At 38.2% G+C, this 24,338-nt stretch overlaps 1 protein-coding gene across 2 annotated transcripts in view; it reads left to right on the top strand.

Moving 5' to 3' along the window:
- KIT (KIT proto-oncogene, receptor tyrosine kinase) overlaps positions 1-24,338 on the top strand; it is an 81,564-nt gene that overhangs the window by 32,500 nt on the left and 24,726 nt on the right. For both annotated transcript variants that reach the window (XM_090266861.1, XM_090266860.1), the window contains exons 2-7: positions 2,157-2,426; positions 4,964-5,245; positions 6,484-6,620; positions 10,631-10,802; positions 14,714-14,903; positions 16,890-17,005. In XM_090266861.1, the coding sequence (XP_090122987.1) occupies positions 2,157-2,426; positions 4,964-5,245; positions 6,484-6,620; positions 10,631-10,802; positions 14,714-14,903; positions 16,890-17,005 (1,167 nt within the window). The remainder of the gene's footprint in view (positions 1-2,156; positions 2,427-4,963; positions 5,246-6,483; positions 6,621-10,630; positions 10,803-14,713; positions 14,904-16,889; positions 17,006-24,338) is intronic.

Below are 24,338 nucleotides of genomic sequence, written 5' to 3'. Positions count from 1 at the left end.
GGGTGTGTGTGTGTGTGTGTGTGTGTGTGTGTGTGTGTGTTAAGTCTCCCTTCACTCTTTCCTGCATTGTCTTATTGTCTTGGCTGGAAGAGCTCTCTAAGATTGGTCCCAGTTTTTTAACTTCACACATTGCTCTGCCTCCACCATCTAAATTTCAGTTCGTAGAGGTAAGAAGTCCATCTGCCCAGTAGTACCTGGGGCAGCAGTCCTATCCCAGTCTCTTCTGACTGTGTCTCTCTTGTCATCCAACCCCAGCCATCCTGAACTTGTAGAGCGTTTCTTGGTATGGCTTCCTCCTTCTGCCTTTGCTTGCCACTAGCCCCTTTCTCCACCTGGCTTGGATGGCTTTTACTCCTCCTTCAGAACTCAGGTCAGTTCTTGTCTCCAGCCTTGTATGCGTGTGGAGGGGACATATATACTCTGCACACGAGCCCCCTGGGGAATTCTGTTTTCCTCTTGCCCCAGCCCACCTCACCCAGGGACCTTTTGTTCTCTCTCCCTCATCCAGGTCATCCATGACTCAACATTTTGTATTTTTTTTTACAATTCTATTTATTTATTTATTTATTTATTTTAGAGAGAAGGGAAAGGAGAAAGAGAGGGAGAGAAACATCACTGTGTGGTTGCCTCTCACGCACCCTCAACTGGGGACCTGACATGCGACCTAGTCATGTGCCCTGACTGGGAATCGAACCAGAGACACTTGGTTTGCAGGCCGACACTCAATCCACTGAGCCACAGCAGCCAGGGCCTGACATTTTGTATTTTTAACTGCACTGTAACCTATAACCATTAACGTGTTCTTCCTCTGACAGTGTATTTCCTCTTCCTCTTTAGTCTCAAATCCTTAATGTAGATTCTTACTGCTTTTTTGCCTCCCTGAGGACCAGAGCTTTTCGCTGATCTCCTTGAATCGAGCTGATCTCTGGTATCTCACTGTGCATGTCATTTATCTACTGAGAAACCTGTGGTGCCTTCACCTGGTCTCTGTGGTACATCGCATGTGTTTATACCAGATGTTCAGGGCTCTGGATGATCTAGTTCCATCTTACTTAGCCTGCTTAGTCTTCCCTCATATAGTCTCCACAAGGGAATCCCATTTCCATCAGGCTGGTTTTGTTATAGCTCTAAAGAAAGCAGCCCTTTTCTCATGCTGCATTCTCTTCCTCCTCTTCTTGATATTGTCATGGTCGAGCCCATCTCTTACTTTTTCTTCAGCTTAAACCTGAATCTTGTAACTACATTTCACTTATTCTGTCTGATACTTGAGCAGTGTGTCGGAGCTCTGGAGTAAGGCCCATGTGTGAGAACCACATGTCACACTTACATGGATTTTCTCCAGCACCTTGGACGATGCCTCTGCAAATCATAAGATCGTAATTAATGAATAGATGTTTGCATTCATGCAATAGATGCATGAATGATAGAGTGAATTGGCTGCTGTGAATTTTCTAAGGTTCAGTTTAATATTCACAGTGTGAAGTGTCCATCTTTAAACTAGTTTCCTACCCAGGAAACCAGTTTAGGCATTAGGTTGGTCAGGCTGCAACACAACATTGGCCATGAAATAGCTTGTGGTCTGATCTTGACAAAGGGATTTTTATTTTCTGCCTTATTGTTTGAAACTCAAACAGTTCTTCTTTTGATGAATATTGTAGTGTAAGGAGAACTCCATAGAAATAACCAAATTTACAAACCTTTAAGAAAAAGCCATGCTATGGCATGGTCCTGTGCATTTTGCCAAAAGGGTGACAGGCCAATAGTTGTTGTTTTTTATTTAATAGTGTGACATTTTGTTTTTGCTGTTTTTAAGCCAGGAGTCAGCATGTCAGTATCATTGCAATGGCCCAGATTCAGAAAGCAAACTTGACCCAGCTATATGTTTAACCCAGAGAAGCCCAGGGCATCCAGCATGTCTTGGATTGCACACCAAGTGTGACCCTCAGGATTAATTGAGAGTTGCAGAAAATAACTTAATGTTCTAGATGAACTTAAGCAACTTTAAACAGAACTCTTTTTGAACTATAAATAGCAGGGCAGCTTTGTCCTATTTTTATTGTAGAGTACACAGAAGATGGAAATCAATATTGGAAGAAATGCTTTATTTCACCAAGGAAAAAGATCATATTCAACACGATTCTCATTTTTCTTGGCAGGCTCTTCTCAACCATCTGTGAGTCCAGGGGAACTGTCTCCACCATCCATCCAGCCAGCAAAATCAGAGTTAATAGTCAGTGTTGGCGACGAGATTAGGCTGTCATGCACCGATCCAGGATTTGTCAAATGGACTTTTGAGACCCTGAGTCAACTGAGTGAGAAAACACACAGTGAATGGATCACGGAGAAAGCAGAGGCCACCAATACAGGCAATTACACGTGCACCAATGAGGGCGGCTTAAGCAGTTCCATTTATGTGTTTGTTAGAGGTAAATGTTCAGCTTTCTTTGATGCTTTGCTTCAGAGAACTTAATATCCTGTTCTTAATTATGGATGATGTATAGAGGATTAAGCCATAGGTAAAATATAACTGGCTGGGTCTAGAAAGCCTAAAACAAATTTTTCTTTGTTAGTTTCTCCATCTTTTGATACATAGCAGCTTTGGGTATGATTCTAGCTGAAGGTCTGCAAGGCTATGACACTCTTCCTAATGAGATTACAATATGGTTTAGACCGCTTGTCCTGGTGCTCTGGGTAAACCCTGTGAATAAATTAGGCCCTTTGGGAAGGCTGCATTTTAATGCCTTGAGATCTCAGATACTCCCACTTAATAAAAAATGCTTCAGGGAACTAAAGGTCTCTAAAGGCCTAAACAGACCAACACTTCAAAAGGCCTGACCCACTTTTAGGGAATAAAATTAAAAAAACAAAAAAACAAAACAAAACAAAAACTCAGCAAACTACCCCATGTCCTTCCTAGGTTCTTAATAGATGTCAGTTGATTCATTTAAAAAACTGTGACCTGTTAGAAACAAAAGAAAAATATAGTATTTGGATTTCTATAACTCGTTGCCTGTGATAAATTCAGTGATTCCTCTGTGCTTCTAATATCTTTGTCAAGAGGAGGTTTTCTGGGGGCGGGGGGAGAGGAGTACCATTTTGTTGGTGTAAAAACTGAAACACGCGAAGCTTAAGAGATACAGCCAGGTTATAAAGAGAAGTACAGGCCCACTTCTAGTCCTGGACTCTACCTGGACAGAGGCTGTCATTGACACAGGCCTGAGTAGGAGGCCTCATCTATGGTATCGTGGAAGAATAAGGAATAAATTTATCCCAGATTGTAGACCTCAACAACGTCAAGGGTCTCAGTTCCTCACTGCAACATTTGATAAGGTTACTTGCTCTGTCTTCTTTACTTAATTGTTATTAGGGAGACAGAATTATGCACATTCTAGCTTCATCAGGGTTAATAAGGTTGACTCACATGTTTGCTGTAAAGGTTGCCATGAAATTGACTTTGCCTCTCCTTAGTTTGTATGTTGTCCTTTCCTAGTTGGGTAGCTGAAAAGAAATACACATCGATAGGCCACAGCTTAGTCTCTGGATATGGTTCCATAATTGTTGAGCCAACCTGTGTGCTGTTCTTTGACAGAGGTACTCTGTACTTTCTAGTTGGTAATAAGGATCATTCTGCTTATTAATAGGATGGGTAGACAACTGACTAAAAGGGCAAAACTACTGAATTAGTCAAAGCAATCTCACAGAAGTCACAAATTTTCTTTATAGGGGAAATCATCCTCAATAACTTAGAACTATACTTAATTATTACTGACTTAAGGTGTCTGGATACTTACATAATCTATGTTACAGCAATGTAGGAAATCGGGGCATTGTTGTAGGGGTTAGACTCAAGCGACTGAAAAAGAGTAGATGGAAAAATAACTCACTCCAGCTTTGGACAATTGTTCACCCATCATGAAGTAATTTATTCAAATGATATATGTAAGGCAGGGAGGTACCTAATTCATTTTGGAAACTCTTTAAAAATTGGTCAAAATTATATTTGAATTATGTTATTTGATTTTTACGGAGCACCTAATTTTCAGATGAAGAAGATGAACAAAAAAAACAAAATTTAAATGTAATCTGTTGGCCTGCCTGACCATGTATCTGTATTTTCTGTATGCAGTAAAGGTGGCAGCATATTGTATGTACAGAATGAGGCTTGGCTTTGCTTATGCGGGGTCCCAGTTTCCCTGAGTCTTGCCCAGTCCAGGTTTGTTGTCCTGTTATAATTATTCATCGTACCCCCTTTCACTCAAAGGGTTCTAGTTTAGATGATAAAGTATTCCTGAAACTCATAAACTTCCCTTGTGCATTTGAAATTATTTGATTTCTAGAAGTTATATTTAACTTAGCTTTTAAAGAATTTGAATAGTGTGAGGCTCACATGTTACTCGTGCTGGGCGGCCTGCCGATTGTTTTCTAGATTCAGTTCAGAAGCTGTAAGGTCCTGGAGACTGGGAACTCTGGAAAGGGCCCACCAGAGGGGTTAGAGGAAGGACACCTTTCCCTGACCCTAACAGGTATCAGCTTATTCTTGGCCCATGCTCCTTGAAGTATTACCTGTTGCAGAAAAAGAGTGATGGTTGTAATACGATATTCTCAGTTTTGCACATTGTGGTATCAGTCAGAACTGGGTTTGATTTCTGCCCAGCCATTTCTGGGCCACGTCATATTGCTTTTTTTCAGTTTCTTCATCTATAAAATGGGGATAGTGATTGTGTCCATCACCTAGGGGTATTTTGAGAATTAAATGAAGTATATAAAATGTATAATGGTTCAAGCTTAGGGCCTGATGCTTGTTAATACTATGTGGATAAATTCTACTTCTGCCTGCAAAGAAAAAAGTCAGCAGCCATTTGAACCACTGGGGATTGTTATGAAAGGTAACATTTTCGATCTTTTAAAAGTCTTCATTGTCTGTGACCAGCCATTCAAACCACTGCTTTTTGATATGCTATAGATCCTGCAAAACTTTTCCTTATGGAACTTCCCTTGTATGGGAAAGAAGGCAATGACACACTGGTCCGCTGTCCTCTTACCGACCCAGAAGTGACCAATTACTCCCTTAAGGGGTGCGAGGGGAAACCTCTTCCCAAGGACTTGACGTTTGTCGCTGATCCCAAGGCTGGTATCACCATCAGAAAAGTGAAGCGCGAGTATCATCGGCTCTGCTTGCACTGCTCTGCGGACAGGAAGGGCAAGTCAGTGCTGTCGAAGAAATTCACCCTGAAAGTGAGGGCAGGTATGGGCCCTTTATTCCTTTCTTCTGGTAGTCAAAGCATCTGTTGATCTAAAGATGACTTCTCTCTTTTCAGTGGTCCATCTTATAGTCAATCAGGCGGCTGGCTCTTCAGTTCCCCCAACTTCAAAATAATGTCAGCTGCTTGGGACTTTTTTATTTCCCAGTCTCAACCCCATAGGACCAGCCCATGACTGCCTTCAGCTGGGTGTGTCTATCATAGACTGGCCTTTAGACCATACTGGGATGGTCAGAGTTTCATAATTGCATGAAGTGTTCTTCCAAGAGAAACCCATTGGGAAGCCTTAGTTACACTGTTTGAAAATACTAGCATACAGATTATTCACTCCTTGATTTAGTATTGATATATGAGTCAACTTTCTCTTTAGATATTTAATTTTAATGCATTCCCAAACTACTCACAACTGAATATGGACCTTATTATTATTGTGGCATTATGTAGACTATTTTAGTAGCAGGGAGATATCTATATTTTGTATCTCAGAGATCATCTCATTCAACACCAGTTGGTACTCACCTATTGGATAGTTTTTAAGACTTTTGAAAAAGTATGCTTAATGGAAGGAAGAAAAATTTGATTATTTAAGACCTAGGGTTTTCAGAAACTAGTAAGATACTATTTTTACAACACATGGGAAAGGTGGTTCTTTGGTTAGAAGGATATAATTAGTTGTAGGTCATGTCCTCATGAAACCATCAAGGTTGTGTAAAATGAAGATTATAGCTGCTTCACTCTGCCAGGGCTTCTACCTGTTTCGAAATAACATCATCCGGGAGCGTTGTAATCTCAAAGTAGACATTCCTTTCTTTTTTTAAAAAAAAATATTTTATTTAATTTTAGAAGGGAAGAGAGGGAGAGTAATACTAATGTGTGGTTGCCTCTGGCACGCCCCCCTGCGCCCACAACCCTGGCATGTACCCTGACTGGGAATGGAACCGGCGACCCTTTGCTTCGCAGTCCGGTGCTCAATCCACTGAGCCACACCAGCCAGGACTCAAAGTAGACATTTCTTTTTTTTTTCACTCAGTATTAATGAATTAACCTGAAGGATGTCTGATGTAATTGCTGATGTCTTCAGACGTGCCAGTAATATAGATTATTAGTACCATACTTTAGAGTTTACTTAAAAGATGCGAAAATAAGCTGTGTGCATTTGAGGACAAAATGTCCAGTTTTCGGTAGGATGAATTACTTGAGGGCTGCGTGTCTTTTATTCTAGCCATCAGAGCTGTCCCGGTTGTGTCCGTGTCCAAAGCAAGCTATCTTCTTAAGGAAGGGGAAGAGTTTACAGTGATGTGCTTGATAAAAGATGTGTCTAGTTCCGTGGACTCACTGTGGATAAAGGAAAACAGCCAGGTGAGTGAATTGTTTCCTTCATTTTTCTCAATATATCATTCTCTCTCTGCGGAAGATAGCCACATTTTTTTTTTTTTTTTGAAGTCTATTAATTGTCCTGGGGGGGTGGCTCAGCTGGTGTGTCTGTCTCAGGTGGAACTGTCAGGGAGTGTGCTGAGATGCATATTTTCTCCTTTTGTAACGCCATATGTGGATGTGTACACTCATTATTGGTAACAAGTAAATGCCATTTTGTAAATTTGTTTTAGGAAAGTCTCAGAACTTCAGAATGATGTAATTCCTTCATGCTGTTTCTTTGAATGACTTTAAATAGAGAATTTAAAAAGCACAATTAATGGTTAACTGCATAAATATCTTGATTTTTAAAGCTCTTACTATTCAGGATGGATTATCAGATTATTTAAAATGTTGGAAAAAGTTGCCAATATTTTTTCTTTGCATAATTAAAAAGAATAATTTTTCTTGGATATTAACCAGAAAGGTCTTCCCTTCCCACAAAATGGCTTATCCATTTGAGAGATGGGTTTCTTTTTGTATAGATCTGGTTTCCTCCTTTGAGGCTGGTTACCTGAGATCAAGTTGCTAATGGTTTTCTATTTGTTTTAGTTGCTATTAATAAAATGGTTATTGTTAATCTGAAACATTTGGCCATGTTTAAGTTCTCATTTATTTGACAAATGTATATTGAATGCCTACCATATTGTCAGATTACTGTGTTAGGAAGACCTTAAAATTAAATTTTTAGCAAGTTATATTTGAAGTTTTTTCTCTTGAAATACATTAATAGCAAGGTCTTCAAAGTGTCTAATTTCCCTAATATTTTGTTTACAATTTTTATTAACTGGGTTTTCAGTAATTTAAAAAATAATAATCTTGGCCATCTAGTTAATTAGCTATCATGGTGATTTTTCTTAAGTACACGTGTATGCATTACACTGGACAAAAAGAAATGATGTATTTTTCTCTTCCTTCTCTTTCTTTTCTTCCTCCTCATGCCCTGTATTCAACAATGGCAATTTCATGCCTTTTAAAAGAATTCTTTGCTAAATAAGTAACCATGGTGATTAACATAATGCAAAGCATTATGATGGTATTCATGTAGACCTGTGATGGATGATACCTTGCTAAATGAAGCCTGCCATTGACTGGAAGAATGGATTGTCCTGTAGACTTATTCTTTCAAACCAATGGTTCAGAGAATGAGTTTTAGTTTCCATATCACATAATTTAATAAAAAACAATAGCTTATGTATGGATCTTTGGCTAACCTTACAGAACACAATCCTGTATTAATTGGCTTTCTATAATTCTTGATTTCAGATGAGAGAACAGTTTAGACTGTGTGTATCTGAGCTTCGGTATAACTTCAAAATTAGCCTTTCTGAGATGAGAAATTAAATTGCCCCAGGCAGCTTTGTTCTGAACCGTTTTTCCCAGGAGCCCTGCATGCCATTCCCAATTAATCCACTGACACTGGGAGCTCTTTGGGGAAATCCCAGTGTGCACCTCCAAGGGTTAAGGAAAACCAAATCACGTGCAAGCAATATGTAATGTGTGACTTACAGATGGGGCTCATGGCTCTTTGCCAGGGTTCATCTATGAATCTTATATTGATATCCTTTGGCTTAATTTGGAATACTTAGCACTGTTTGCACTATTAAATTATCTTCAAAATCCATACTATTTGATTCTGACCATTTAAAGTAAGTTTAACTCACAATGAAATTTAGGATAAACTTTTAGAGTTTTACACTTGCCTTGTTTTAAAATGTAAGAGACTCTGGAGCCTGTTTAACACTTGTGAACCTTGGTTAGCTTTTCTAATGCTTATAAACCCTCCTATTTTTACTTGCTTTTGATTATGATCTTTGATAGTATCCTAAATCATGGTGTTTGGGTTTAGGTGTTGATATTGCATCATTTATGACCAAGCTATTCCTTCTGGCACTGATGTGTTCAGTGTCCCTGTTTAGCTCCCTGCTGGATACTCTTGGGCTCTTGCAAGAACTACAAGGAAGATACCTGGAATCTAGAAGTGTATGTTATCTGTCCATTGTCACTACCTTTGCAGAGGAGAAGTCTGTGACATGGACTGGGAAAGGCTAGAGAAAATGTCACTTCACTTTGCTGCTGCAGCTTCTTAACAGTTGATCTTATGCACTGAAGTGGCAGATGTCTGCCAATTAATGATTAGAAGACTCTTGGAAGGAGTATTTTTAAATCTATATAGTGCTCCTAACTGCAGAGTCCTTTAAAGACCTTTTTCTCTCCTTCTCTTCTAGAAACAAAAATCTAGGGTATCCTTGACTTGTCCAGGCTCTCACAGTCAACAAAACAGCTTCTCTTCTTATTATTTCAAAACATTAAACTTTGGCATTCAGCTTTTCTTTGTGCTTATTTTATTGTAAAAATTTTCCAAAAACTATAATAACAGAAAGAAAAATAGATATAATCCCACCATTGTATATAGTAGTGCAGTGGAAATACAATGTGAGCCTCCCGTGTAATTCTAAATTTTCTAGGAGGCACATGACAAAGGGTAAAAAAAGGTAAAGTTGGTTTTAATAATATACTTCAACCCAATATACTGAAAATATTTTATGTAATTAACATAAAATTATTAATGGAAATTTTGCATTGTTTCTTCACATTAAGTCTTAGATATTTGGGACATATTTTATATTTTAGACACAACTGAGTTTGAACTATTTCATTTTAAGTACTCAGTGCTCCCATATGGCTAGTCTTTATAAATGCTATATGGCTCGTTTTTTCATTTTCTTTGTTTGTTTTTGTTTTGGTATTTCTTTTCTTTCTGTCCCCATGCATAAGTGTTATCACATGGTTGCCATTTTAAGTTACACTTAATTTATGTTTTTTAAGTAATATGAATATCTTCATGTTTTCACATATTCATAATTTTGCTTACCTGGTATACATTTAGTTCATATCCTAGTTTTCACAGTAGTAAAGCTTTTAGAACTTTAGTTTTTTGTTATTTCCCTGAAATTTGCTGGAGTGATGAGGGGTATGAACATGCTGCTAAGTTGCTTTCCAGAGGGTTGTTCTGATTTACAGAGCCGTCAGGATGGTCTAAGGCTAATAGGCTCATCGTGGCCTGGCCAACCAACCACCCTTGATCTAGTCCCATGTCAATATCAGCTCCTGTTTGCTTTCTTTTTTTCAGTTGTTGTTGTTGTTGTTTTTTCCATTGTTATAGGGAATGTGTCACATTTCAGAAAATTTGGAAAAGGCAAAAAGCTATATGCTACTTCTTTTAATCTTTTCAGAGAACGTCTATAGTTTATATTATGTTTTTTTCCCATGACATTTTCCATACAAGAAACCTCTCCATGTCTTGAAATAAGAGTGGGATAGTGATATCACTGGGGTAAATTCACTACCTTTTCTCTGCAGCTGATGTTTAAATAGTTTGGGACTTGGTTTTATGTGTATTATATATCTTGGAACTCCCCTTGAGAATTGCCAAAATTCTGCTTGGTAAAAACTGTAGGGTGAATTTCCAAGTTAGTTATAGACATTGCGATTCTCTTTTTATTCATAAAAATAGTAAACATGTTAATAAAATAGAAATGATTATTATTAGCAATGTGTTTCTTTCAATCACTGTAATATAGAATAGAAAAATATATAATAGGAAATACCAATATAAGTATGCTGACTCATTGTAAAATATCAGTATTCTGCAGTAATTTTGGCACTGTTAAATACTTAGTGCTATAGAGAATTTGGAATTATGTATGCTATGGTTATTAAGAAATGAATTTTCATGTTTTCCCAATCATTAATGACTATCTTTCAATATAATCCTGTAATGTGAAGTGTTCCAATGACAGACTTGTCATGATGCTTTATTACTCTTACTTAAGTAGTGTTATAATGAATGCTAATATGAAGAAGTTAATTCTGCTATTTTTAACTTATCTAGGAAAGATCCTGAATATAAATTTTATGGTAATCTTTGATTTCTTTTTCTCTCCTGAAACCAGCAAACTAAAGCACAGGTAAAGAGTAATAGCTGGCATCATGGTGACTTCAATTTTGTACGTCAGGAAACGTTGACTATCAGCTCAGCAAGAGTTAATGATTCTGGAGTGTTCATGTGTTATGCCAATAATACTTTTGGATCAGCAAATGTCACAACAACCTTGGAAGTAGTAGGTAAGTATCTCTTTGGGAATGTGTATATTACTGGCAGTAATGAAAGAAGAAATTACTAGTTTCCTTTTTATGTAAATGGAATGTTGAACAGATTCTTAGAAATTTTTATTATCATTGAATGAATGAAGGAAGAGTGAATGAATGAAAATCATCATTGTAGCTTCTTCCAACTAGACCACAAAAAGCAAATTCTACCCGTTTAACGGAGGGAAGTGGAAAGCTGTAACTGAAGTTCTTCAGACCTTTCATTCTCTGTGCTACTCACCCTCCCCACCCCCACCAAACAAATAAAGTATAAGTTGAGCTTTTTCAAAAATTCTAGTCCTTGCTGAATGACTCGAGTTTGGAAATGGATGTAGAATGTCTCTATTGAGGAGTGCAAATGCTGAGAGTCTAAAGTATTTCTCTGAATCTTTTGTTGTGGATCCTCAGCCTTTCAGTTTATTGTTTTACCACTCGTGACTCTAGATCATTGGTAGCAGGGAAGGATCAACTGGGCTTCTCCTCCCCACCCACCTTACCCTATCCTCCATCCTTAGAGGCTGTAGCATGAGCCCTCAGGAAGGACACAAGGACATGGGTCACTGGTTCTACAGAGCGTAAACTGGAACATGGCAACCTGTGCCCCATCACCCCATCATATCTGGTATACACTTTGGTTTAGCCTTTTCTTCCCTCCTCTAGAAACCTCACTAAATATGTGTTTCCCAAGCATCTAGTAAAGTATTTGATGCTTTTGACTTACAGAAAATCATAAGTACTTTAAAATTACTTCATCTACACTTTTTTTTTTTTTGTCCTTTGAGTATTGTTTGAATTTAATCTATTTTCTTGTCTTTTTAGTGCAACCCTATTCTTAGTGCTTGACATTTTTATGAAATGCTTGTAGGGTGGCAAAATTCTTCACCATGAGCAATAATAAAATGGTGCCATATTTGTTTTCATTCCTCTCCTTTCCCCCACATTTCTTCAATAATTTATGTAGCAATGTCAGAGGTCTGTGATTTATCCCACAATAATCTCATAACTTTGGTATGTCTGTCCATGTTGTAATTGAAAGTGTCTCACCAGACTGAACATGGAAAAGACACTTTGGTTGCAATTATAGAGTTAGCACAGAGAAAGAGTAATACTCTGTCCCCAAACGTGATTGTGGACCATTTATTAATTTGAATAGAAAGCTATGCTTTTAAAATATTAAACCCAGTAAGTGCTAATTTGCTAAGTTGATTAGGGAGCATGTTGATATATCAGTTTCAGCTCCAGAAAGCAATTAGTAAGGATGTTTTGAGTATACTGTTGTATGTAATCAGATTTTTAAAATCCATTCATCAATTTCCAAGAAAATAACTGTATAACTGGAAACACTTGTGGCTGAGAAACGTGAATCTGGTTTTGTATTGTTTCAGGAGTAGGCTGAGATGGGACAAAAACAGGAAGAGACAGAGAAAAGTAATTTCTCTAGGGGCTGGGAGGAGAGCAGGATTTGGATACAACATGGAGTAGTAGAGAGAGCAGGGCTTTGGGATGGCCCGTCCTGGTTTTGAATTGGGGCTCTGCCTCTTAACTTTCTAATGTACTCTACCTCTGCTTACATTTTCTCTTCCGAGAAACACAGTCTCTAAGTCCCGAGGCTGTGGGTAGGAGAAAAGGCAGTAGATTTTATATAAGTACCTGGCACAGTGTTTGCATTTAATTAAATATTAATGCATTATCAAAGAACTCCTTAATTTCTTAATGCAGAAATACTTGAAAAAAATCATACTTTATGTTATAACAACACAGATGGATTCTTTGATTCTAATAATTTTTACACTTTATGAATTTGAAGCTCTATTCCATGATAGGACATAAAGCTATATTGAGCAAACCAGACTATAGAAAACTGGAGGGAATTTAAGACAAGTGTTTTCTACATGGTGATTATGGGAGAAATAGTTCCATGCAGTGTTGTTGTCTGTAGTAATTTGAATATTTTGCATTGTGTGGTTTGAATTTATAACCTTTAAACCCTGAAAATATAGTGTAACAATCAGAGAAAACATTTATTTCTTCAAAATTAACCTAAATTAGCTTAAGGAATGGCAGGGGGTATCGTTTATGATTCAGCAATTAGAATAAGGTGGTGGTTTCCATAGCCAGTTTTCATTTGGTGATTTTCCATCCTCACCTGAAAAATCTTTTTTCAGTTGGTACGTAGGGCTGTTGGATTCCATTTATTATTCTGAATCTATAAGGGAAACTAAAGGGCAGTAAATACTGTTTTGACAATGTCATGTGGACTTCAATATATTTAACCAAATAGCACCAAAGATAATGAATAATAATTTAAATTTCATAATTAATTTTTAAAATTTGAAAAAAATTGAAAAATAAAATAGAAGTCTTTTATAATTTCACTGACAATAGAACCATTTTAAAGATTTGGTATATTTGTACTTTTATATTCAAAAGCATTTTATTTATACATATAACTCATTTCCTCTCTCTCTTTCTTTCTAAATGAAAGTAGAGAAACTCTTAAGAAATACTATGGTAAGAAGAAGTCAGCCTTAGCTTTTCATAGACCTTTATTAAAATCTAAGCTCTCCCACTGGGTAGCTACCTATATGGCTTTCCAGGATGTGATGTTTTTCATCTATAAATTTGGGATTATAAGCTTTCTCTTTCACTATTATAAGATTAAATATTTGTTATAATTATTAAATAAAATGTATGCTAAAGTACTTAGGACAGTTCTCGGCACATTAGTAAATATTCCATAACTGGTGGCTCTAAAAATAATATTGGCCATTATTTTATTGTGTTCTTTATCAAGCTTTTTTGATATTATTAATATAGAATTATATCTAAGGGCTACTTTATTTAACTAGTTCTCATTTTTTAAATTATTATAACTAATGTAAATAGCACTTCTTTTATATGTAGCTATCCAGGTCACTAAGAAGACTTCTCAAATGGAAATTACAGGGTTAAATTGGACAGTTTTTAAAAATCTACGTTGCTAAATGCTTTCTAAGAGTTGTGTCAGTTTCCAGTGTGTCATTCAGTCTGCCACTTCTACCACACTTGGAAAATTATTAAGTTTATTTCAAATCAGTTTTGCTATTGTTTATCAATAGGACTGATATACTTTATTTTTGAAACAGCTTTATTGAGATTTTGCTGTTTTTGATGAGTGAAAGTGATCCCTTATTTTAATTACTAGTTTAACTAAATGCTTTTTTCTTCTCTATTTTATGTCCTCTTACCTTAATTTTAATATATAGACATTAAAAATGTTTATGTAGTTAGATTTATCTTTTATGATTTTTTTCCTATGTTGCTTCTAAAAAATACTAGAAAACTGCCCGCCCGCCCCATAGAAGTCTGATAAGAGTCAGTTCTGTTGTTTAGCTAAAAGCATGATTGATAAAATGCTGCCCTTGATTCATCTGTAATATATATGATGAAAAGACCTTAGTTTATCTTTTTTCAAATACAACATTGTTATTGAACACTGAGGCTCTTTGTCTCTTCTTGATTTATGTCATTTTCTTATCAAATAAACACTTATATTGAGTTTGGGTATGGGCTATTTAGTCCTATAAATATTTTTAAACCAAATAAGCATCAAGACTAGTAATTCTAGAAGATTCATACGATGGTGATAGAGCTTTAAATAACAGAGTTGCTGAAGAGATAGATGGGCGAATAAATGTTTCAAGTGTGTATCCTTTCTCCCTTTTTGACAGTGATTGTACAAGAGCAAGATAAATGTCAGATGACTAGTTTCAATCCTCTTACTTGTTATTGCCAGTTCACAATGGAAATCGGTCAATATCTTTGAAATCCAAAGATGAAGTTGTTTTTTTTTTTTGCTGGGTAGTTGTGTATAACAGTTTCTTTCTGTTTTATTCTGCTACGATTAGATAAAGGATTTATTAATATCATCCCTATGGCGAATACTACAATATTTGTAAATGATGGAGAAAATGTAGATCTGATTGTTGAATACGAGGCATACCCGAAACCTGAGCACCAACAGTGGATATATATGAACAAAACCTTCACCGATAAATGGGAAAATTATCCCAAGTCTGAGAATGAAAGTAATATCAGGTGAGAAAAGGACCTTGCTCTGGGGGTGTGGATTTCCCCCCTCTTCTTCTTGGCTCACCAGATTCTATTTCTGTGACTCATAAATGTATGAGAGGACTCCTGGCAAAGAAGGACGTTTCAGCTACTTTCTGAAGTCTTCATCCCAGCATATCATTTTGCTGTATATTTAGGGTATCCACAAAACCTATGCCTCAGTTTTCTCATTTGTAAAATAGTGGGTAGTTCTTACCTGGAGTTCTGAGGATACTTCCATGTACTAGGGACACATTAGATCACTTCAGAGAAAGAGGAAAGTTTAATGCCTTTAATCTTTTTTTTTTTTTTTTTTTTTTTTTTAACTATAAGAAACTAAGAATCATTGAGTAGTTTGGGGTCAGGCAGTGAACCTGAGCTTTTTTACCTCAGACATCTCATTTGATCCTCAAAATAGTTATAACAAAAATAGCAGCAATAGGAACACTTTATGTAAGTAAGCTGCAAGCACTTTTTTCCTGTCTGTGCTGTTCTAAGTACCTTTTATATATTAACTCAATAAGTTTAGTCCTCACTAACCCTGTGAGCAGGCACTCTTATTTCCCTCACTTCTATAGAAGAGGAAACTTAAGTAATTTGACCCAAGTCAAAGGGCCTAGATAGAGTTTGTATATTTATCCAGTCCAGGGCTGTTGGTTGTTGTAAGAACGTGGGTGAGTGATGACGCTGTCCTGGGCAAGGGAAGAGGATGGATTTGGGAGGTGCCCAGGTACAACCTTAACAAGACTAGGGGACGGAGGGGGTATGAAAGAGAGGGGGGACTGTGGGTCCGTCGGCCAGGCGAGATCATGGGAAGCCATCCCATTCAAGGAGAGGAGGGGCTAAGGGCTTGGGCTTGTTGAATTTGAGGTTGACCATGGCCACTGGAGAGGAGATGTTCAGGGCAGCAAGTATCCCAGGTCAGGTTCCCTAGAAGCAGAGCCTGAGGCAGGGGCTTCATTGAGGGAGAAAGAGACCTGCCAGGGAGTGGGGGGAAGGAGGAAAGAAAGGTTGTGGCTGAGGTGAAGCTGAAGCACCGTCTGACCCCAGGGACCTGGACTTTTGTCCCTCTGCATGGTCAATCTCTCACTGGCTGTTAGACCTGGAAGGCAGTCAACTTCCAAGTGCCCAAGGGCAAGGCCTGGGAGAAGGTGCAGGTGTGCATGATTTTTAGCGGCATCCAGGCAGGGGGGATGGTGGCATAAAAATAGCTCTGGAGAGGAGGCCTTGGGCCAGAGCAGTCTGGACTGGAGGTCAAGGTCTGAGAGTGAGCCAACAGCAAATAGTCCAGTGCGCAAGTGGTACCCAGGGCGTGCGTGCGGTGCGAGGGGTCTGCACTCGCCCCTGCATACGGCCTGTCAGTTGAGTAGCTCGTATGGGTCCAGGGCTGCCCAGGGCACCCCATCCCCACTGGAGCCCACGTCAGTAACGCCAACAGTCACGCGTGCTCCGTCCACACAGCCGTATCTGGAGGCCCTGCCGTAAAACAGAAGCTTGAAGAGTAAATACTGCAAAGGCCACTCAGAAGGAGTAGCAGCGTAGGAGGAACACCAGGAGGTGGTGGTGTGGTGAGAAGGAAGGTGAGGGCAACAATGCTGACCTCGCCGCGAGGGCCCTGCAGTGTCTGCGTGGAGACAGCCTGCCAGGCTGGGGTTTTTCCAGGCCAGTGCCATTAAAGCAAAGCAGGGCAGGCAATTTCAGGACACCGGTGAGAAGGAGGCCGTGAGGACAGCTCAGGAGGTTGCCTCGGTGCTGAGAAAGCCTTCTCCCCACTCGGTATTCTCACACCACAGGCACTTGTCCCAGATTACATATGTGTGTGTTTGTATTTGTTTTTGTGGGCCTTCTTAATACTGAATTAAGTGAGCTGTATTCTCCTTAAACAGCATGTATTTCCAGATATAAACTGTGAAAAAGACATGTACTCAAGGCAGGCAGTCCACAGGTGATTGATTTACTGTCCTTTCTTTGTAGATACATAAGTGAACTTCATTTAACCAGATTAAAAGGGACCGAAGGAGGCACGTACACGTTTCTAGTGTCCAATTCCGATGTCAATTCCTCCGTGACATTTACTGTTTACGTGAACAGTGAGTAAAACCAATGGCTCCTTATCTTTCTATGTTTTTATTATTTCAACTTGTGGCTTGTGCTTATAACAGCTGCAGAACTCAGCTCATTGTGTACTATGTAAATAATGTTTCATGATAATTTTGACCTTAACAAAGTCCCCATGGTTTGGTGGTTGGGAGACCGTATATGAAAACCAATTCCTTGTCCTACATTTCACTGACCACAGGACCCTGTAGGTGCCGCTCAAATTTTGGAAGCCTTTGAAATAAACAGAGGAGCCATAGAAGTTAAAAATAACAGTCCTTTTTTGTTGTTGTTGATTGTTGAAATGGGGAGCCAGAGGTTGAATAGGAGCTGGACGGACATTATTTCTATGTTACGATGCTTTCTATTTTGGGATTGAGATACATTTTGCGTTGAGATTGTTCTCCCACTAAGATGATGCAATATTGATCCAACTGAGTGGGTCCCCACTGCATACCAGCCACGTGGGGACTATGGGAGAGGGAAGTAGGTGGTTTCAGGCGGGAGCATGATGTGCACGTGGAACCTGAACTCTGGAGTCTTGCCTGTCTCTGCCCAGAGGTTGAGGCCAGGGAACCATGGTCACCAGTTGGGTGTTTTTCCCAAGTGCAGGGCTTCCTCCTGGCTCTCCTGGGGCCCTTCTCCTTTTCCAGGTACCTGTCTCACCAGCCAGGGACCAGAGGATTGGAGGCCTCCAAAGACATGGGTTTCCAAGGGAGTGGCCCACAAAATGAGCCATCCTGGGTTTGGGAGGGTGCTGAGACCACCTGGAACATTCCCTAGAGAACAACTTAGTAACTGCGGAGCACTTTGTGTGTGTGTTGGGCTGCAGGATGGGAGCCAGTTTCTTGTCCTCAAGGAGCTGTATGAAGTCATTTTATATCATTATCTCATTGGTGCTGGAGCTCAGTGGTGTGGGGGCTGGGGAGCATGATCCATGTATAAATGAAGACAACAAACAGCTAGTAAGTAACGCTTGGGATGTTTCTGATTGCTGATCTGGAGGCTTTTGACTATACCAGTATTTCCAAAATTGTGTTTTCTGAACAAGTTATGTGTTTAGATAAAGAAAGTCACATTTGTACTTAGACATGTTTCTTAATTATAGGCCTTCTCAGAATCCTGAACATGCCAAAGTGTATTATGTCTTCCCAGGAGGGGCCTGTGGGCCAGAGTATAGATCCTGCCCTTGTTTGACCACAGAACTTTCCTTTTCCAAGGAAATCATTTTCATTAATATTTTGGTTCCTTGGAACAGGTTTTGATTATGTGGTATCTCATTAACCCACAATTCAGATATCTCTAGATTCATTCAGATGTTACTCAGAGGAGCTTAGTGGAGTGTAGCACCATTACCTGCTCCTGAAAATCTTACTATTCAAGTGTTTGAAGAGATGATTGCAAGTAAATCAATATCCTTGAAATCACAGTGTGCATACTGTCCACAGAAAACTTTATTTTGTGTGGTCTAGTGCGGTGCTTCTCAAACTATCCATGGTAAAAGACCTTTATTTTTCTTTTTTAAATTTCCAATTCATTCTGGATCAATACGTCTTATAAAATAGAGTAAGAACCAGTTACTAGAAAAGTAAATGAAAAGGAACAACGATGATACAAAATACAGAATTTTTTTTTTGTTAATTGGTTCAACAGATGTAAAAATTACTGTCAAATTGCTCCTTCAAAATGCTTATTCTCAGTCCTGACCTCCTGCAGACTAGTAACAGCAGATCTTGGCCATGGCTTACTCATAGACCTCACTGTGAGCATTTCACTAGTTGAGAATTTTATAAAATTAAGTGCCATTTTTATCTCTCCCTGGCTTCAAGGCAAAGGGGGCCTTAAGATGTGCCTCCTTTTCCCTTTCATTCCATTTGCCAGCGTGTGGTCTGCCAGTGTGTGGTCTGCCGGTGGATTGTGAGTCATTGATCTTAGAGAGACATCTACAAAAAATCACCCTTACTTTTCCCTGGGTGGCAAAATTGCTATCATTTTACTTGCCAGGCTAATTTTACCAGGCTAATTTGCCATCTAACAGGATCAGTATTAATCAGTTCTGCTAGTGAATTCATGCCTGTTTGAAACTAGATAGGAAATGGCATTAACCTTCCCAAATGATCCTTTCTTGGCATTCCTATTAGAGCAGGAAGCCTTTTCTGTATTCTGGGGCCTGGGTTGCAGACACTCACTCAGCATTTGCTGAGCTCCTGATTTCATGGCACTAGGTTAACAGATGAGGGTGGTTGTGGACTCTGCTGTCTTAGGTTAAGCTCTTGAGGAAATCTTTTTATTGATGTCAGTTTGTTATAATACTAAATTCACTAAAGGCAGTTAGTTCACTTTCCTAACAGCAGATTTCTTGATCTCCAAATGCTTTGATAGAGGTAGTGTTTTCATGTGAAACTTAAAACATTTACCTCTTGTGAAATATGTCCCAATTGTACTTCACAGATACAGTTAGCTAATTTCTTTTTTGTTTTAAAGATTTATTTATTTATTTTTAGAGGGAGGGGAAGGGAAGGAGAAAGAGAGGGAGAGGAAATATCAATGTGTGAGAGATACATCTATCAGTTGTCTCTCATACACCCCCAACCAGGGACCTAGCTTGCAACCCAGACCTGTACCCTGACCAGGAATTGAACTGGTGACCTTTTGGTTTGTGGTATGATGCCCAACCCACTGAGCTATACCAGTCAGGGCTAGTTAGCTAATTTCTTTGTTGATTTTTCTTTTTTTGGATTGAAAAATGTGAAAAAAGTAATCTAATTATACTATAATGGGGCAAGATTTTTTGATATTAAAATTTAAAATCAAAAGCTAAAAATAGTTCTAAAATTAAAAATTGGAGCAGTGGTGTACATTTTGACACAACATTTTAGTATACTGTATGGTTTATTCTGTAAATAAGCTTAGCCCCAAGAATGAAATTGTACTCTATAAAAATTAGAATTAATAAAAATCAGAATAATGAATGCATAGTATTATTGCAGAAACTCAGGCTACTTTCATCAGTGATGTGGATGTATAATTGCTTAATGGGTTAAGGTTTGAGAAATGCTCATGAAAATCTTTGATTTTGAATGGTTAAATGCTTGATAGTTGAAAAATCCATTTGTTTTGAAAATTTCACATGTAAATTTGAGTATATTGAGAGACTGAGTTTTTGTTTGTCTTTTCACATTTATGTGAGACTTTACAAAAATCATGTTCTGTCAATTTGTGTTAAGGGACAAATATGTAACGTGTAAAGCTGTCTTTCACCTTTAACCAAGCTATAATTTACATGGGTCTAAGTTGGCTCAGTGACATTAAAGATGGTTTGTAATGGCAAAGAATTATAACATATTTGCCATTTTTAGCAGAACTTCCAGTGGAAACTAAGGGGAATTTTCACTAGAAAACAAAACAATTCGTGATTCTTTTAATTGAATTTGCATTACTGTAATTACTCTTGCATTGCTTCCTGAAAATGTATACAGCAATCAGTTTCCTAGTTCCAAAAACGTTTGTCCTTTAGTGAAATGGCCATTTGGTTTTCTTGCAGATCAAAACTGGGAGAAAAATAGAGTTCTAAGAACTTCAGAAACTATACCCAAGTTGTATCACCAAAGATTCTTTAGGTAGCTTATAATACTTGTTTAGAAACCTATGGTCTCTTTGGTTGAAATAAATGTCACACAATAAGGTTTTTACCAAATCCAGGTACAACTAAAAGGCCAAACGTGACTTTTCACCCTAATTCACTGACTTGGATCTTTTCCCTCTTCATTCAAAATTTCTTGAATAAATTTTAGACTTTATAGTGGACTGAAATGTTAATCAGTAATATAAATATTTTATAAGTTTAATTTGGCTTATAATATCAAGTATCCCATGTGAATCCTGAAATAATTTACATAATCATGGAAGGAAATTATCATTGATATGATAAGTCAGTTTTTCAAACCTCTGGAGTAATTTAAGAAGATCCAGTAACCCCCCTCCTTTTTTTTCAGCTTTATTGAAGTATAATTGACAAATAGAACTGTGAGATATTTAGAGTGTGTGGCATAGTGATTTGATATATGTATATTGCATTGTGAAAAGATCCCCCGCCCCATCAAGTTAATTAACACATCCATCACCTCACATATTTATCCACTTCGTTTCATTTTGTTGTGTTGTGTTTTGTTTTGGTGAATACATTTAAGTCTACTGTCTTAGCAAATTTAACTTAGGCACTACAGCATTATCAACTATAGGCACCATGTCATGCATTAGATCCTCAGGCCTTATGCATTTTAGAACTCAAGAGTTTGTATCCTTTTGCCAACCTCTCCCTGTCCTCCCTGCCCCATGCCCTGGCAACCACTTTTCTATTCTGTTTCTATGAGTTCAACATTACTTTTTAAAGACTTTATATATAAATGACACCATACGGTATGTATCTTTCTCCATCCGGTTCATTTCACTTAGCATAATGCCCTCCAGTTTCATTCATGTTATCACAAAAGATAGGATTTTCTAATCATTTAAGACTGAGTAATAGTCCATTGTGTATAAAAACCACATTTTCTTGATCCATTTATCCAATGATCGACACAGGTTGCTTCCATACCTTTGCTATTGTGAATAATGCTGCATTGAACACAGAAATGGAGATACAATTTTCTTCAAGATAATGGTTTTGTTTCCTTGGGATATATACCCACATGTGGTATATACCCACATCTGGTAGTGCTGTGTTTAATTTCTTGAGGAACTCCCATACTGTTTTCCATAGTGGTTGTACCAGTTTACATCCCCACCATTAGTGTGCAAGCATTCCCTTTTCCCCACATCCTTTCCAGAATTTGTTTTCTCTTGTCTTTTAGATAATAGACATTTTAACAGGTATGAGGTGATCTCTCCTTGCAGTTTTGATCTGGTAGCATTTCTAGATATGTATGATGAATTAAAAAAATTTAATGATATATCTGGGCTATCTAAATTATAAATAGATCTCTCTCTAGTCTTAACGATCTATCCTTTAATGATAACTGCAGTTGAATGAGAGAGCTGTGGGACTCAGGTGGTGCTGACAGGCAGGGAGGACAAGTAAGGTAGAGAGAACTAAAGGGCTCTTCTTTCATTGTTGGGCTTACATAGAATACATGAAATGTTCAAGTAGATTGAAGATCCAAATGACTGCTGAACTGCACCAAATTAACTCTCAAAAGTCACCAATTTCACTCCGTTTATGGCAGAAAGTTAACAGGGGTTGAAACAATTTAAGGAAATGATAAATGATATATTATTTCTAAATCACTGCATTACATAATTAACATCCTGTCTGGTGTAAGCAATTATTTATAGATCATACATTACTGTATATCCAAATCAAAGTAATAAATCACCCAGTGAGGCCTCTTGAGAAAGTTTCCCTTTAGCCACATTTGCAAAATCTGGGCTGTCTTGTATGTATTTTTGGTTATAATTAATTTCCATTCTGAGTGACTAAACTCTTCTCCTTTTGGGGAGAAGCTACTATAAGTATAACACCCTGCAAATAAAGCACATGCGTAGCCTGCCATCTGTCAAAGGTGAGGGCTGACCTGTCAAGCCAGCCATGTAGATAGATGCTTTTGGACTCCCTGTCAGCCGGCCGTCTGGGTCACTCACCCGGCTGGAGGTCTCAGGGACCTTCCAGGTCAGGGACCCAAATCAAGGTCCTTTGGCCCAGTGCCATTCACACCAATAGAACAAGACCGAGCAGAAACTTATTTTTCATCAAAGAATGGAGGAGGATGAGCACATGGGCTCCTTGGCTGGGAAGGAGCCTTCTGTATTTACAGGCTGTGGGTGCAGTGATTCAGTTCCTTAGGTATGCATAATTATTGCTGCACTCAGTCCTTTTGCACATGGTCCTTTTTGCACACAATGCCGCATCACCATCTTGGCCTTTGCACTCAACACCTGGTCTGTACACTCGGCCCTTTTCCTTTTGTGGTCAGGAGTCATTTTCAGTTCCTGGAGGCAAGCATAGCTCATGACATAGTTAGGTATTGAGAAATATTAGGGTTTTTTGGATGGTGGCCTGGTGACACTTTTCTCATGATAAAATAATGACGGGCTTGCCTTTAAAGGCCGCTCGGTCTGGGGGCTTTGGGTTTGTGCTTTAATAGGTTCTCGTGAAATGAGAGTGAAGTTAATTACCAAGATTTGTCTTTTTAGAAGGTGGAAATGTTTTTCTACCTCTTAAACTCTTAGTCTTCCTATTTCCATTTTTAAAGATGATAAGACCTTCTGAACATTGGGGTGTCCAAACAATACTTGTGTTAGAAACTAAAAGTTTTAAGACTTCCTGCTGACACATTTTTCTATTGAGTTTTGCTTGAGAGGGTTTTATTTTTTGTGTGTCCCCGCCCCCCACTTTTAGGTGGATTCTACTAGAACTACTCCTATGTTAAAATATTGGATCTTAAACATTGAAAAAGCTAGTGCTAAATAGAACTTTTTTTTTTCAAAGTCTATATATAGTTTTATTTTTTTAAGTATATTTTATTGATTATGTTGTTACAGTAGTCCCAATATTTTTTTCCCTTTGCTCTCCTCTGCTCAGTATCCCCCTTCCCTACAGCAATCCCACCCCCCTTAGTTCATGTCCATGGGTCATGCATATAAGTTCTTTGACTTAACCCTTTCCTATATTATTCTTAACATCCCCTTGTCTATTTTGTACCAATTGATTATGCTTCTTAATCCCTGCACCATTTCCCCATTTCTCCCCCTTCCACACTCCAAGCTGATACCCTTCCAAATGATCCCCATACCTATATTTCTGTTTCTATTCTGGTTTACTTAATTGGATTTTGTTTTTATTTTTTAGATTCAGTTGTTGATAGTTGTGAGTTTCTTGTCATTTTAGTGTTCATAGTTTTGATCTTCTTTTTCTTAAATAAGTTCCTTTAACATTCATATAATAATGGCTTGGTGATAATGAACTCTTTTAGCTTTACCTCATCTGGGAAGCACTTCATCTGCCCTTCCATTCTAAATGATAGCTTTGCTGAATAGAGTAATCTTGGCTTTAGGTCCTTGCTTTTCATCACATTGGAATACTTGTTGCCAGTCCCTTCTTGCCTGCAAAGTGTCTTTTGAGAAATCAGCTGATAGTCTTATGGGTACCCCTTTGTAAGTATCTCCCTTCTTTTCTCTTGCTGCTTTTAAGATTCTCTCTTTATCTTTCACCTTTGGCATTTTATGATGATGTGTCTTGGTGTGGTCCTCTTTGTGTATAACTTGTTTGGGACTCTCTGTACTTCCTGGACTTGTATGTCTCCCCTTCCTATGCCAAGTTTGGGAAGT

The sequence above is a fragment of the Furipterus horrens genome, unplaced genomic scaffold (genome assembly GCF_987537825.1).
Source record: "Furipterus horrens unplaced genomic scaffold, mFurHor1.1.pri manual_scaffold_2, whole genome shotgun sequence".
NCBI lineage: Eukaryota > Metazoa > Chordata > Mammalia > Chiroptera > Furipteridae > Furipterus > Furipterus horrens.
The sequence above is the reverse complement of the archived record's forward strand: the minus strand, read 5'-3'. Positions and strand labels throughout refer to the sequence as shown.